General features: G+C 42.2%; 1 protein-coding gene across 3 annotated transcripts in view; it reads right to left on the bottom strand.

Annotated features, from left to right (window-relative positions):
• The window catches only part of SOBP (sine oculis binding protein homolog), a 157,188-nt gene extending 141,560 nt beyond the window's left edge, over positions 1 to 15,628 (bottom strand). For 2 of the 3 annotated variants that reach the window (XM_037064979.1, XM_037064980.1), the window contains exons 1-3: positions 14,979 to 15,628; positions 2,212 to 2,350; positions 218 to 403 (exon numbers count right to left, since the gene is read on the bottom strand). In XM_037064979.1, the coding sequence (XP_036920874.1) occupies positions 218 to 403; positions 2,212 to 2,350; positions 14,979 to 15,074 (421 nt within the window). In that variant the 5' untranslated portion in view covers positions 15,075 to 15,628. Of the gene's footprint in view, positions 1 to 217; positions 404 to 2,211; positions 2,351 to 12,164; positions 12,242 to 14,978 lie in introns of those variants that run through there. The other variant, XM_037064981.1, reaches the window with a different exon arrangement.
• Between the last annotated feature and the right edge of the window lie 550 nt (positions 15,629 to 16,178).

Raw genomic sequence — 16,178 nt, 5'->3', positions numbered from 1 at the left:
GTTTATTTGTAGGTTGAAATTTACGCCCTAAGCAACAACTTGGGGAATTTGCTTAGTATAGCAATACTATTATAAAGAATACCTGCACTAACACTACTCATCCACAAAGTTCCTAAAACAGTCTTTTCCAAAATTATTTTTGCTCAATGTTATTTATAAAACAGTTAAAACAACTTTCTGTAAGGCGTTAATGTTGGAAAGCCCAGTAACGACTTACCTGCTGGTGGCTTTATGAAAGGAGGCGGAATTAAAGGTACAATAATGGGCACATTGCCATGGTCCTTTGACCCTGCAGGTGAGTCACTGAGTCCATTTCCTGTGGCAAGCCCTGAATAGCCTGTGCTTATATTGTATGGTGAAATAACACTGTCCTCAGGTAATTTGGGTTTTGGCAAAGAATTTTCTGTAAAAGAAAAAAATTACATTCAAGATGACAAAAGAACTCATTTTCCTTATGACCACATTTCTTCTCAAGTAAAATAGCTGTGGAACAAAACAAATTTTCCTTGCAAACCTTTAAACATTTTCCCAGAACCCTACAGACCATCCAGGACCTTTTTCAGGTTTGTTACCATCAATTTTCAAAGGGCTTCTGTATCATTTGCCCTGCTATGATAGCTAACATCCCAACTGTATCATGATGATGAATTTTAGCACAGTAAAAGCCCACTGAAGATTGAGAGGCAATTAACCATTTCCATGCACAAAGTGATATATAGCAGGTATTGCTCTCTGTCTACCAGGGAGGAAGCTTAAAAAGTGCCCCCGCCTCCACCCAGCACTGTAATTAGGTCCCAGTGTATTATAAATTTGGTTCATAATATAATCAAAAGAACCAACATGAAAGAAACAAATGATTAGGAACAAAACTACTGTTGCATGGGGTAGATCCATTAAACTGACCTATTAATATCAAATAAAAATTAACAAAAATTAAACTAAAGAAAACTTACAATAATATGAACTTTGTGAATTTTATCTCTGCATGCCAATCATTAAAAAAATTCAAACATTGAAAATAACTTTTTCACTCTAGCCATGTCTCCTGGCATTCCTATTCCCCAGAGGCAAAGATTACTACCTAAACTGAGTATTTTATTAGCTATTAATTTATAGAATATAAACTCACAATTTGTATTTTTCATTCACAATGCAACTGATACTATTGCTGTTAACGTGATATGTACAATTTCATAGCAAGCTTCACATAAAATTTGTCACGTACGTTCAATTCCACATGCCTGCAGGTCAGCTCATTTACATTTCGAGGCTTGGTATACAAGAAGGAAAAGGTCTATCTTAGAGACTGGAAACAAAATGCATGAACAGGTAGTTTATGCCAATAGACTTTGAATGCAATGCGTAAATACTGATCAAGTTACCAGTGATGGCACACAATTAGTTTTATCTACATTTTATTGAAGTTCCCCAAATGGGTTGCTTCTTCATACTCCTCTTCTTTTCTTAGGCAAACACTCATTCCAAATTTAGGTCCACAAGTTCAGTATCCATACGAACACCCAGCAATAGTTCCACACTTCGTTCATGAGATATCTGGCACTGTGACTACTCGTAGAATCAGTGTTGATTCAACTCTGTCAGGCCTCTAATTTCCACCCTTCAGCAAGGCTCTAAGTAACTTCTTACAGAATAATGCAGAATCCAATCATACTTTCTTACTCCTCTACTTACCCTATCCACAGATGTGGGGATGTGAGAAGGGTGAACACTTCAAACGCAAAACAGAATAGGACTGTCATTTAGAATTCCCGCAAAAAAAAGGGGGGAGGGGGAATTACCAAAGTAACTATGATATTCTCTTGCAGCCCAAAAATCTAAACCTAGCATTTCATGTAACAGAAAGCACCAGCCCCCAACAATTCACATAGCAAAAGGCTTAGGAAACTAGGAGAAGTTAGCAAACATTGCCCCTTTCCATGAATTTCTGGGTAGGACGACAGCACTTCAGGTCCTCAGCCCTTGTCTAGCTAGTTCTCCCATTGCTGGAAGGAGATCAAGCCGTGCCTATTTTTGTTTTATGTTGTGCTCTTCCATTCTGTGGAGTTCTGCTTGTGGGAAAGCACTGCTGGGACATACATGCAAGTCAACCATTGGCATAATCAACAAAATGAGTCCCAAAGCAACTCAATTCTGGCAGGTTGAGATAGTTAATCCTTCTTGGCATAGCAGAGAGGCCTTAAATGTCATTACCTTTGAGAACAGAAATGTGCTGCCGGCTCTCTCCATCTGTAGGGTAGCTCCTGAATTCAATATCTTCGCCATCTTTCAATTCAACCTTATCATAGCCATACCAGCCAAGGAGTTCATTCATGGTGTTTTCTGCAAAGTTCTGAAAGAGAATCATAGGCTACTTACTTATATAATCAATAACTATTCAAAAAAGACATAAATCAAATTCTGTTTGTACTACCTTTTTACTGCCAGACTCTAACCCACCTCCCCTAGAGTCCTATTCATTTTGCAAACCATGTTCAAAAGCTGTACTGCATTTACATCTCAGGATGACGCATCCAAAAGGCCTTCAGACATTTGCAATTTAAAGACAATAAGGAAGAAGGCATTTGTCAGTTTTGCTTGTGAACAGAAAGTCAATTTCAGCATATTCTTCTGCAAAGTCTATCTCACACTAATACAGAAATATTGAAAGGTAAAGCACAAAAACAGCTAAGAAAAAATTTTGAAAATGAAAACAACTGAATTTTTTGGGTCAGAGTAATATAAATTACAATTGCTTTCTGATTTAGATGATTTTTTTAACATGACTCTTAGAAAAGCAAATATCAAGTTATTTGTCAACCACTACCACATAGAAAGCTAAATAGGCTATGAGGGTCTCTCCCTTTTTGTTTTTCCCTTTCACAAGAGTATTCTTTAAAAATTAATATATAATTTACTTTGTAAATTTTGTTAGTAACAGATTCTTTATGAAATCAACAGACACTGTGATTGTCTTCTGACACATAATATAAAAGTACTAAGCAACTTTAAAGTTACTAGTCATCGTAGATTTTGGATACCGTATGAAAGCACTTTCTAAACTATAAATCTGTATCTAAGTGTAAGGTGTTGTTGTTGTTATTATAAGTATCAAGCTGTGAAACTAATGAATATACTTGGACAAATTTAAAGCCTTAATATCAGGTGACGACATATTATGAACTTATCAACTGCTACATCTGGAAGCAAGATGTACGACTGTGTTTGCTAATGATCTTAGTGTTTGCATGTGCCTTAAAGCATCTCTATCTGAAAAAAATAGAGAGAAAAGTGATGGTTACCAGGGAGACAGAAAAATATTGGTTAATGGGTACTAATTTCCAGTTACAAGATTAAAAAGTTTGGGGATCTAATATACAGCATGGTGATTATAGCTAATAAGACTGTATCACATATTTAAATATTGCTCAGGAAGTCAATCTTACATATTCTGGTATATTCTGGTCACAAAAAAAAGGTAACTATGTGACAGAATGGAGAAAGTAGCTATTGCTGTGGTGGTAATAATTTTATAATATATAAATGTACCAAATCAATCCCATGTACACTTTAAAGTCACAGAGTTATGTGTCAATTATAGTTCCATAAAGCTGGGGAAAAAATTAAATAAAAAGGAAGAACTTACTTTTAAATAAAAAGGAAGAGCTCTACAAAGTAAGAGCTTAATAAATGTTTGTCGAATGAATTTTTAAAAACATCTCTATCTAGCAAGGCAGCCTGAGCCCGCTAGACTGAGCTAGAAAAACTACATATTTTAACTTTCTCTGTGGCTCAAAGAATCTTTTCTCATTCTTGTTAGAAGCTGTCATTTCTGAATTACACTGGGATGTATCATTTATACACCTGAAACAAAGGACCCTCGTTAAACCAGAGTGCTCACAGCCTCAACATGTGAGTTCCATGTTCTCTTAAATTTCACAACTTCAGATATCAGCGGGGTTTGCATTATTTTTTAAGATATTACTCTACTGACTCCACACAAAAAAACAAACCTGGCATTTCAAACCACCCACAGGATGCTAGATTTTTGGCTTTAGTGCCCACGTAAGCTTAGAGCTCCAGCTGGGTCTCTCTGTGCTGGTACAGTGCACAAGCAATTTTTTAAAAATCTAGCCACACTGACTCAGTGTGACCATCCACAAGGCCAACCGTCATCCACAGCAAGCTCTAGTGAGGCATTTATTCTGTCCAATGGCTGGTCATGTCCACATTAAATAGACATTCTTGCCATGAATGCACAAAGATGATATGATCAATATGTACAATAAGCTCAGCAACTTCCAGAATACCACTGAGGAGGACTCAGCTAAATGCTGCCCTACTCAATCAAAAGAGATCCCTTCAATGAGGCATCAGCCTCCCCTAACACCTAATTTCTTTCACTGAGCTCAGTGCCAGGGCTGGAAAATGGCAATCCCTACACACACAAATCGAGGTCCTCCATCAGTGGTCTGGCAGCAGAAATCTTCAAGGATAAGGATTACACCTTGCATCCAAAACAAACAAACAAACAAAAAGCCCAATGTCAACAGTGTTAAAAGCCAAATTCAATCCTTCCTATTGTTCTGTGTGCTGTTTGCCCCAAACTCTTAGATAGCCGTACCAAGGCAGAAAATCTCGTGCCTAGTAACTCCCAGCCACCATATCCAATTTTCTAAGCCATTTGTATCTGGGCACCTCTCTCTCCAGTTCTGTCTAACCCCTGAAGAGACACAAAAGCTACAGATGCATAATTCATGGAACAACCTCCCAGCCAGCATGTAGATTTGTTTGTTCTAGTCTAGCTGCAAATCCATGCAGTCTTTCAGAACCAATCCCAGGGATGGCATCCAGAAGTTTCACACATCTGGATCAAAACTGAAACATCAGCTGGATTATTAACACCAAATTCATATTATTTAGGCATCTTAACTGCTTCAGTGAGTTTACAGTTTGTGCTGAAAATTTAAGATGTTTCATGGAACAATCAATATGAACTTGATCTATTCCACGATTTTCGAGTTACTATAAATGTCAGCGAATATAAACTCCAAAACTTTCCCTTTCTTGTCATTGACAACAGAATAAACTCCTTAATGTTTTAATACATGACTGCAAAAGTAGAAACCAAAGGTTTATAAAACCACAAGCTATAAATCTCAAACCTTTCATGAAGGGAGGAACAAGATGAAAGAAAGAGAAAACAAACACCAAAGTTTCTTACAGTGTAAGTCCAAGAAATAGAGTTTTACCTCTGACTTACACACTCCTGTATTAAGAGAGCAAAGGACCCCCGTCAATAAATAGCTTACATTTTTTAATTTCTAGGTAGAATTTGATGCCATATATCATATGGACTCATTATGGCACTAACTCAAAGGAAATGAAATATACTTCTGCAGTCATCATCCAAGAAATAATATATTCTAAGTCCTTCTGATAGAGAAATCCAACAGTAATTTTTTCAACATTTTTTATACTATTATCCTTTGAAAATTTTTCTATTAAAAGAATTATTCTTCTCCTGCATAAGTTTACATCACTTATGTTTTTTAAAAAGGTAAAGAAATAAAGGTGACAAGAGTCAACACACAGAGAGATTCGGAGGTAAGGATGTTCAATAATAAGACAAGATATTATACTAGGGGAGGCTATAAACTCTGCTTCCCCCCAAATCTGCACCCACCATTTGTCCTGGAGACTCAGACTGGGAAACTGCTGTACAGCCTGTGAAAGTCCTTCCAAGCTCAGAGATTTTGTGAAACCAAAGAATTTCTACTTATATGAGAAATAAAATACCTTTTGCAAAGAAATATCATAATTATAGTGATCACACATCATAAATTTTACTAAACAGCCACTATTTCAAATATTTTATCATTGCTCCATAAACCTTCAAAATGTGCCAGAAACTTCAATATTCTGGCATCTGAATCACATTTTGCAGACTGCCTCTCGCCCTTGGAAGTGGCACAAAAATCTTCTCTCATACCATGTGGTCCAATTTGGGTTTGGAAAATAGGTCACTATAATTACAATGATAATGTCTAACGCTCTTATAGCACTTTATAGTGTTTCCACAACCTTTAACTCGCCTGTTCCTTTCCATAACCCTACGAATTAGGTTATTCGATTTCCACAATAAACTTTTGGGGAACCTATGTAACACCCTCATTTTACAACAGAAATGAAAGCATCCAGAAGGTGAATGACAGGCATGAAAGAACACCCAGTGAAGTCAAAGTGAAAATACACGTCTCAGACCAGGCCTCTTCCTGTTTTAGATTCTGTAAGGTCCAATGCGTCAGCAATTCCAAGAAAGCTACCTCCTTGGACCAGTCAGAGATGCGAAGAAACCATACACACCATCAGATGTCAGTATCACGTGTGAAGAGCTTTCCAACAAGGGCATGTTTACCTGTGTTAAAACCTTGGCTTTCTTTCAGATTTGATCAGTGGGCTCTACTCACCTTAATTATTTGTATTGTTGACATGGGGGTGCTCAAATGTACAACTAAAATTTAACCTCGTCATCTGCCAATTTTTTGACATCACATCTAACTCTAATTGCTTTACACATCTAATACGTTACCCCCAGACCTCTTCCTGCCCTTCCCAATCCGCCTCTTTTACCTCCAGGGATCCTAAGGAAAGAAGTCAATCCTAACAGTCTGAAATGACCATCTCTTCCTGCAGTTAAAAATAAGTCTCAGAAAGATGGTGGAAAGGCAGGAAATTGTACTCTTTCCCCACTCCTTTCTGGACTGGCCAAGTTTATTTCCATGGAATGGAGTTCCCAGGACACCCACCAGACGCTGCCCTTACTGAGCTGGGAGCGCCCTACAAAGGTCTACGTTCAATCTCATGGTTTCTAGTTGAACATTTTACCAATGAAGCCTTGGCTTCAAGGTGCTTCGAAATAACAATTATCACAAATTCTCAAAATACCTCTGAAACCCAAGTGTTTCAAAGTCTTCAAAAAGGATTAACGATGATTATTTTCAAAGCAACAAACATTTTAAAATATAGATAGGTATCACTGATTTCTCTCATCCCAGGCCTGGCTTAACTGAAGGCCAATGTGTTTTCAACTTGTATCCCACCCAAGAGAGCAGAAAGCTTTTGGTAATTAATAACAATAAAGCAAATTACAAAAAGAGAAACCTTTCACAGGATTCCCAATGACTTATTAAAATGAAGGAAGAGGCATATCCTCTTTCTCGCCATAAACATTATTTCCATTTTCACTCTCAAATACACCGTTACCTTACTTGAGGGTAGAAACTTATTTCATTTTATGCCTCACCTAGCACAATGCCTAGAAGTTAGAATTTACTCAAGAAACATGCCAATCCATTTGAATGTTTCAAATATTGAAAACATATAAATACAATGATCTAACAAAAATTTTAAAAAGTGATTCTAAAAATAAATATTTGCACATTAAAAACTTGTAACATCCAATGTTAATGACACTCTCCTAGTATTGAGAATTTAAGTTGATATAATGGTTAGAAAAGGTAATTTGATTCTATGCATTAAAAGCCTTGAAAATGTACATACCCCTTGATTCAGCAATATTATTTCTAGACATAAAAGCTAGTCTAAGGAAATAGCATAAAAATATGCAATGTTTAAGAACATTTATTTCAGTGTTATTTTTCTTAGAAACATACTTTAATGCCAAACAACAAAAATCTGGTTAAATAAATTACAGCTTAGTCACGGAATGACTAACATGGAATACTATTTTATACTAAAATATATGCTGTAGATAAATGTTTACTGTCATAAAACCTATTAACAACATATTAAGCTTTAAAAGGAAGGTCGGTATACCCTAAAACCATTTTTTAAACTGTATCTCATACACAGAAAAGGGCATGAAAAGACATACATCACAGTGTTGATAGTGTGTCTGAGTAGAAAAATCGCAGGCTTTGTTTTACTTTTTGTTTATTTGCATTGCGGATTCTACCACTTCTGTCATGCCCGTATTATTTTTGTAAAAATAAAAAAATAGTTTTAATCAAAAGCTAACTCACACACAGTCTTCTCACAGAGAGCTGGGTCAGCCATATTCACAGTATGAAGGCCAACAAAGAAGGTCTGTCAGTTATGTCCACTTTGTTCTGACACATGTCATCCACAAAAGTGGAGCATGTGAGAGACACTTTCACAGGACAAAGAAACTCCCAATCCTGAGCCATTTATAAGACAGAAAAAAATATCTTGCTAGTTAAGGTTATCGCTAATAAGATTATGGTTATTTTTAGAAAATAAGTTATCTCCCTTTTCACCTCTATTGTTCCGACTAACTTCTGAGGTAGGTTTCTATCAAGTATCATTGGGCTCACTAACAGATTTTAAAAGAAGATGGGAGAAGGTATCTGCAAAAGAGAAGTAGTCTCTTTTGTAGAAAGTAGGCACTAAACTTGATTAGAAGTCAGTTTCTAACTCTGTTCCCAGGTCTGGCTGAGGGCTGAGTCTCAATCACCTAACACAGACCAAGTAGATTTTATTTTGTGGTTCTGCCAAGGAGGTGGGAGGTAAAATTTAAATAGTGCGAAAGGAATGTTAGAAGAGCCCTTTACAGATTACACAGTACTTCCATGTTCCCAACCTCACTGGTGCAGACGGTATCCTAAGGACGAGCCACTCCCACTGACAGCCCTCTAGAGGGGCATTCACATGCAGGAAATAGTAAGGGAAGTCAGATTTGCATTCTTGATGCAGACTTTATCCATTGAGCCCTGCTGTTTTAACCTGAACTATGACTTTTTAGCTTGCAGTCCTTTGAAGATGGTCACTGGAGTCCATCTGGGTCATTTTGCAACATTGTTCTCAGCTACAAAACAACTGTTAGAATTCAACTTAAGGGCAGAGGACACATTATAACACTATAATCCAACTCCAGACTGGAGTGGGCCTGAAGAGAAAGTCTTGTTATATCATATTGATACGTTCTGAATTGTATGGTTGTATAATTGGCAGATAAAACCAATCATGTGCTTTTGCATATAAAATCTATATTGTTGTATTATCTTACTGTGACACAGGGCAGACAATTACGTCCCCTCATTTTAATCTTTGGCCAGAACATCAAATATCCGAAAAAGGTCAAACCAATGCTGTGAGATTGTGGCTACCAGCCCTGAGGCTAATATTGTGGCAGGCATGGCAGGTGTGCAGCTGTGTGCAGCTGTGTCCTATCCCAGCTGCAGAGCTGCCCTAGAAATCGCCAGGACTTGTTACATTGTTTTCCTGTGTGTGCCAAAGCCAGCGGCCTTAAAGCAGGACAGAGTTTCACAGCCCTCTGGTTATGCAACAGATGTCACCACCCCTCAGTCTACAGACCCTAAAATACACATTCAGCAAATCCCACTCACCCCATGCTTTCATGTCTATTTACATGTTTCGATTGGCACCTTCAAAAACAAAGTACTCCAGTTTTTTTCTCATTCTATCCTGTACTATCCCTTCTCTTTTAGGAAAATATTCCATAATCTTATTAGCTTGAGAGTACAAGTGTGGCTGACTTCCCTTCCCACAAGAGGAAGGTTCAGACTTCAGAGATTTTTATATGACCCACCGTCTACTACTTCTAATGGATTTTTTTTTAAAAAAAGAAGTATAAATATTCTTAATAAGAAGAGACTGATTCTTCCTTAGAAGATATAAAATTCTGTTCCCTAACAAGCCACTCTATTTCCCTGGAACTCTCCCTTTGCAGACAGCCACTTGCGCTCACTGATATTTACACTTTTTGAGGCCCTGTTTTTTACTTTCCTTTAAAAACTCTTGCCTCTTGGTTTCTATGAGTCTGTCTTTCACACAAGGAGAGTAGGGCTTGGCTTCCCAGAGCAGTGCTTGGCAAGCAGAGAGGCAGGAAACGCAGAAGGGAATGAGTCTGTCAGACTCATTTTCTTCTAGTTCAAATGTTTATTTCAGATTCGGGAGGAAGTAGAGTGGTTCCTTTCCATTTCCTCGTCTCTGGAACCTGCGAGTTGTATAAGGCTTAGAGAATCTCGCTCCACCACACGTCGTACTCACAGGTTCACAGATGGAGTCTCTTTTCAGAGAAGCTCCAGTTTGAACAGAGCAGAATTTATAGCTCTCCGTGCCCTTCCACGACCACCTATCTCTTACGGGTTTAGGACTGGAGCATCCAGCTACAAAACGGAAAGCAGAGGGCAAGGCTGGTGGGCTCAGGAACATCTTTTATCAGCTTCCAAGGGGCAGGGGCCATATCTCAACTGACATTAGTCCCCGGTCCTGCCACGTGGCACACCTGAGGCCACTGCTGAGCCGGAGAGGTCTGATACAATTCATGAATGCCACAGCAGGCTCTGGTCCTGAGCCCACTTTTCAGATTCCCAAGACTTACCATATCTGACATCAGGATGAAGTTTCAACAGCAAAACTTAAAGTACACATGTTTTAGTAATGAAATGATTTCAACCCATGCCAGCTTTTCTCATCTATACTCTGATTTCTCTACTTTTTTTTTAAGCCAAGCTATTTATCTCACTGCACTCACTAGCTCAGCGTTGCAACTTGTTGTATCGTCTACGCAATTAACACAGGTCATTTTTAATGCCAAGCGGAGACCATCAGAAACCAAACTAGAAAATCTTGTGGTGAGTTTACTCCTAAACTCTAACAGATGTGACTGACTCTTACTGTAGACATCAGGACTGAAGCATAATTTTAGGTACAAATTACTTACTGAGAATATTTACAGACAGAAAACTTCTTCAGCAAAAGAGGCCCTAGACATTTAACACAGATTATCTTGTAGTTTAGCAATTGATAAAGAGGCCAAACATTGTAAATGCATTAATTATGGTTTGTTTAAGAAAGTTCCCAGGGCAGAGTGCTTGATCTAATCATCTTGGTTTTGTGAGTTTTAAAAGATAAAAATCTGACTCATTATCTTTACTCACAGTTTAGATTTTTCTAGTTGCATTACTGTTTGATAACCATTAATTACATTCACTAAGATCTTTGTGTACAAAATACACCCTTAAATGAACCATATTTACACGTATGCATCTATTCACATTTACACATCCAATAGTGCAAGTTAGTTTTCATATTATATCCACTGTGCTCTGGATGAACCACTGGAACAAATCAACCCTTCTATATGTCAGAATTCCCTCCTAACATTCATTTATTATGATACTTGTGAGTTGACACTATAATGAACACACATTACAGTAGAAACAATCACAATATTCATTTTAGAAACCAAAACCAGTCAAAATATAAATCACATTATTAAAAATTTCCTCTGTTGGTCACTAATTAAATAACAAATAGTAATTATATGTACAGTAATGAGTCTTTTTAATCAATTTTTAAAAAACAGGATGAAGGAAGGAAGAAAGAAAGATAAACATTGTAAAGGTCATAATGAGACAAACATTTCTACTTGAAGATATTGTCACTGAAGCACGCTATAAGCAAGCTATGCCAAGTCATGTACTTCTCACACACAGAATTTTATTGTATCAAATTTAAATTTGTTACAACTGCATGTACATTAAACCAGTGATAACGAAACTGTAACTCAATATCTGATCTAGTGAAACAGCAACCAACATTAGCTCCCAGCCACATGAAGACAATCTCCAATGCCATTACTGGTGTCAGCTAAACCTCAGCCAGTTTGTCTTTTCCAGCCATTCTAAAATAAATATGTGACTGTCTCAATTAGGAAATCTTGAAGGAAGTCTCTGCGAGGAGGTAATTTTGTTGCTCATTCTCAGTGCCCTGCATTTGCTGTACTTAAAATAGACACTTGTACCAATGTCCTTTCTATTACCCGAAGGGGAAAAAAATCACATACACACCAGTCCTTTTTCTTTCGGCTTGCAGAGAAGCAACTTGATCCAGCCAGTGTTGAAACCTGAGTAGGTCACTGTACACCATGATAAAATTCCCTAATCCCTGAGCCAAATCTCCCTGAGGGGGGCCTCCTCCTGATCCTCCACTTCCCAGGCTGACTTTTCCATTCGCTCTCTCCTCTTTCCCCCTTTCATTTCCCCTACCTTCAAGCCTTGATATGTGATCCGAGGTGGGGGCTCAAGTTTCCGTTTTTACAGCTTAGGCCGTGCTAGCTGTATACATTCCTTTCTTTCTGCCGGGCAGTGATTACTTACCCGGGCTTAGTTTACACTGGTCCAGATGAAAGCCGCTCAGATGAAGGCAAACACAGGCAGGCAGCTCCAGCGGCACCGATATGAAGCTGCACAAGGCCACATTGTGCTCTTGGTGACATTTTGTTGCACATATTTTTTTTTTATACAGGGCAACCAACTTGTTATGTTACTCTTTAGATGGAGTGGTCATAATACCATAAGGTGTGGGGAGGGGTTTTACTGATCTAATTATCAATATTAAAAGCAGAAAATTTTTAATTAGTTCAAAAAAACCCTTCCACCTTTTGTCTTTGAGAAATCACTTTTAAAATGAGTACTTTTAGTGCTATTAAATCAGAGGAATGCCTACTAAACAATTCCACTAGAAATGGGATTTCATGACTCACTGACACGGTGTGCTTTGGCAGGATTGAAGATTTCGGCCAGGGGTTTCGGACACATTGCTCCAAACCGAGAGAAAATGCCATGCTGCAGGCCATTGAACTTGAACTATCTGCTGGCTGGAACTTCTCATTTAATGCTACCAGGTACTGAAATGATGGGGATTAAAACTTCAAATAGTAGGTGGTGATTTAGAAGAAAAATAATATTTTCAAAGAGGAAACTCTGTGCTGGGAGGTTAATTCCATACTGAGTCCTGTAGCACTGACTAAAAATTGTGTAATTTTTCCCTTCACACAATGTTGTTTTTGTTTCCTCCTCGCCAGCTCAGACAAACATCTGTTATACTGGAGAAGGACAACTATCTCCCAAACCACGGCGTGCACCCGCAGCCAAAGTCAACAACGCGAGCCCCGAGCATGGAGCACAGTCAGCCTTTATATCCAGCCGGGATAACATTTCACATGTTTTGATTAAAATTAGCTAATTTGTAATTCTAGAACCTATGAAACTCAAAAGCTGCCATCCATATAGATCACATTAGGCAGGGGTTTAAAGGGCCAGGGCACAGTGATTTCCTGATGGCTTCACCTCTCTTCTCTTCCTCCAGACCCATGTTAAAATAAAATGGAAAAGTAATCTGGAAATGCAGGACAAGCAGAAAGGGACTAGAGAAAAAACGGTCACTGTACATTGTTTGAATTCCACCCCCCACCCTAGTGGTGTGTTTCTCTCTCTCTCTCTCTCTCTCTCTCTCTCTCTCTGCGTGTGTGTGTCACAACTGTCCATCATGGGAATCAATGGTGGTTTCCATCNTGTTAAAATAAAATGGAAAAGTAATCTGGAAATGCAGGACAAGCAGAAAGGGTACTAGAGAAAAAACGGTCACTGTACATTGTTTGAATTCCACCCCCCACCCTAGTGGTGTGTTTCTCTCTCTCTCTCTCTCTCTCTGCGTGTGTGTGTCACAACTGTCCATCATGGGAATCAATGGTGGTTTCCATCCCAAAGATGGCATTGATTTCCAAGGTAAATCTTCCTTAAACTCTCCTAAGACTGATGCTGCACCTCAGGCTTCCAAGCAGTTAGTTCCTCATCCACAAATAAAGACCCTAATTCCAAACTTTGGATCGCATGGAAATTTCCTGGCGGTATACACAGAGGATGTCCCTCTCTAAGCATGGGCTGCATACAAGTCTCTCTGTTATAATATGTTTGTTCTAATCACGAAAACATCAAAGCGCAATAAACCCAACTTAGCTGCAAGCCATTGTCACCGAGTTTGTGTGTTCAATACAAACTTCATCAACCTGACAGGTCAGTTGGCAGTGTTGAGGGTTCTACGCAGAAGACAGAGAACACCAAGACAGATACAGGATTAAAACTAAAGCCCCCCCCCCCTCCGCAATCTACTACTTGTTTGTAACTCAAAGAAAAAATAATAAATAAAATTATTTTTTTAATTAAGAGAGATTGGTGAAATAGCAGCATAAAACCCCTTACCAGGCAAAAGCCCCAAGTTCACGGAAAAGACAGGGTTGGAGGGGAGGAGACCAGGGGTCCGGGGCTGAGCGGTGCTCTCGCGCAGCGGCTCCGACGAGAGCAGCTGGAGCGCCAGGTCGCTGCGCCCGCCTCTGGACCACCGCTGGCCTGGCGGGGAGCTGGCCTCGCAGGAGCGGACTCCGGACTGGCCTTTCCGAACAATGGGCAGGCGCTCTGCGAAGGCCGCCCCTGGGACAGCTAGCTATCATCAGGGCTTGCCCGGGGCTGCTAAGCTGGGAAGTGAAGCATGCAAAGGCGAGAGGGAGGCGGAGGCAGCCTCGAGAGTGGAGCGGGCCGGGGCGGGCCGGCGGGCGAGGCGAGCCGGCCGTCAAACGGTACCCAGACCCGCGCCGCCCCGGCCGAGACTCTCCCTGGCACTGACAGCCTCTTTATACAGCCACAGCTGGCTGCTTGAGGCGACTCGGGGTCGAGTAGCGGGGAGATGAGCCCAGGAGAAGGGTGGCATCGAGCGCTCTCGGGGAGCCTCGGCCCCTCAGCTCCTAACTTTGCAGGGATCTGAGGTTTGGCTCCCAAAGAAGCGGAAAAAAACTACCCCGCCGACTGGGAAAGCCCCCTCACCAAGCCCCCCGCCACTTGGGTCCCCGGGTCCCCTCCCCCAGAAATGCGCCCATGCCAACCTGGAGCTTATAAGGTTAAATAGTATGTGGTTCTCCGGCCGCCCTCACCCCATCAAATTGGAGGAAGGCAAATATCGGGGATGCAGCCCGCGAGTTGGCCTCCGTTTTGCACCTGGAGGAGGAGCTGAAGCGTTTCGGGCGTTCTACCGAAACTGACAAGCGCTCCCCTGTACCCCCCAAAGCTACACAACGGCCCGAGGGGAGCGGGCGGAAGAAAGAGCTGTGTCTCTCCAGCCCCGAAGTCCAAAAATACCTTCATTTCCTCATTGATCTCCCTTTTCACTGGGTGAGCCGGTTTCCTGCTCCTTTTATTTTCCGGAGGTCTCCCTTCTTTCTCCATTTCTGCCATGTTTTTGTGTCTGGTTTCTGTGGAGATGAAATGGCTGCTGCCGCCGGCGGCGGTGGTGGTGGTGGTGGTGGTGGTGGTGGCGGTGGTGGTGGTGGAGGTGGTGCTGATGGTGGCAACGCTGGCGGAGGTAGCGGTGCTGGCGGGGCTGGGGCTGGTGGGGGGGTGGCAGGCGGGCGCCGGAGAAGCGGGGTCTCTTCTAGCGGCAGAGAACGTCAGCAGCTGTCACAGGGAAAGGTAGCTCGCGGAGTCTCGGGGATGCCGCCGCCGCCGCTCCAGCTCCCGCTGCCGCCGCCGCCGCCGCCAACGCCGCCGCTGCCGCCGCTGCCCCTGCCGACGCTCCTTCTGCCGCTCCGGCCACCGCCGCCGCCGCCCGGCTGCATCCTCGGGGCCCCGTGGAGTCGTCAGCCATCTTCCGTCCCTCTGTCCGTCTGCATGGGCGAGGGGAGCGAGGGCCGGGCGCGGAGAGAGCTGCTCTGGGCGTGCGTGCGTGGATGTGTGTGTGTGCGCCCGGGAGAGCGCGCCAGCCCTGGCGCCCAGCGCCTCCCGCGAGCCGAGCCGGGGGGCGGGCCGGGCCGCGAGGGGAGGGGGCGGGGAGGGTGCCGGAGCAGGGAGGGGGCGTGAGGGAGGGGGGAGGTGGGGGGCCTAGGACGGCCCCCAGCTCTCGAGCGGGCGTGGCTTCCACCGTCACCGTGCACGCCGATGCTGCGCGGCTCCGGGGGCTGCTCGCGGCCGCCTGGTTCATCCGCGGCGGACACCCGCGGGACGCGGCGCCCCTCGCGGCTGCCACCTTTGCATGACGCCCCACTCCCCGGGCCTACTCCGACCCCAGCCGTTCTCCTAAGCTCCGTGCTGTGGGTCGAGTGGCCAGTCCCAGAAATTGCTGAGGAAAAATGAATGGGGGCGAAAGAAGGAGGTTGATTGGTGGGAGGGCGTGGGGGCCTGAGGTCGCTAGCGGGCCACCTTCCTACCCCGGGCACCACCGACTGAGCGCGCCGCCTCCAGTTGCAGGGCAGGGGTCCGAGGGGAATAAAACCACAGTCCTGACCTTCCCTCAGCTGCCAGGATAGAGTGTGCAGCTGAGGGAGACCTCAGGGCGCCCTCGGG

Source organism: Sturnira hondurensis, unplaced genomic scaffold, assembly GCF_014824575.4.
Source record: "Sturnira hondurensis isolate 20B ecotype Veracruz unplaced genomic scaffold, ASM1482457v3 Scaffold0015596, whole genome shotgun sequence".
Taxonomy (NCBI): Eukaryota; Metazoa; Chordata; class Mammalia; order Chiroptera; family Phyllostomidae; genus Sturnira; species Sturnira hondurensis.
This window is presented reverse-complemented; position numbering and strand designations above follow the sequence as displayed.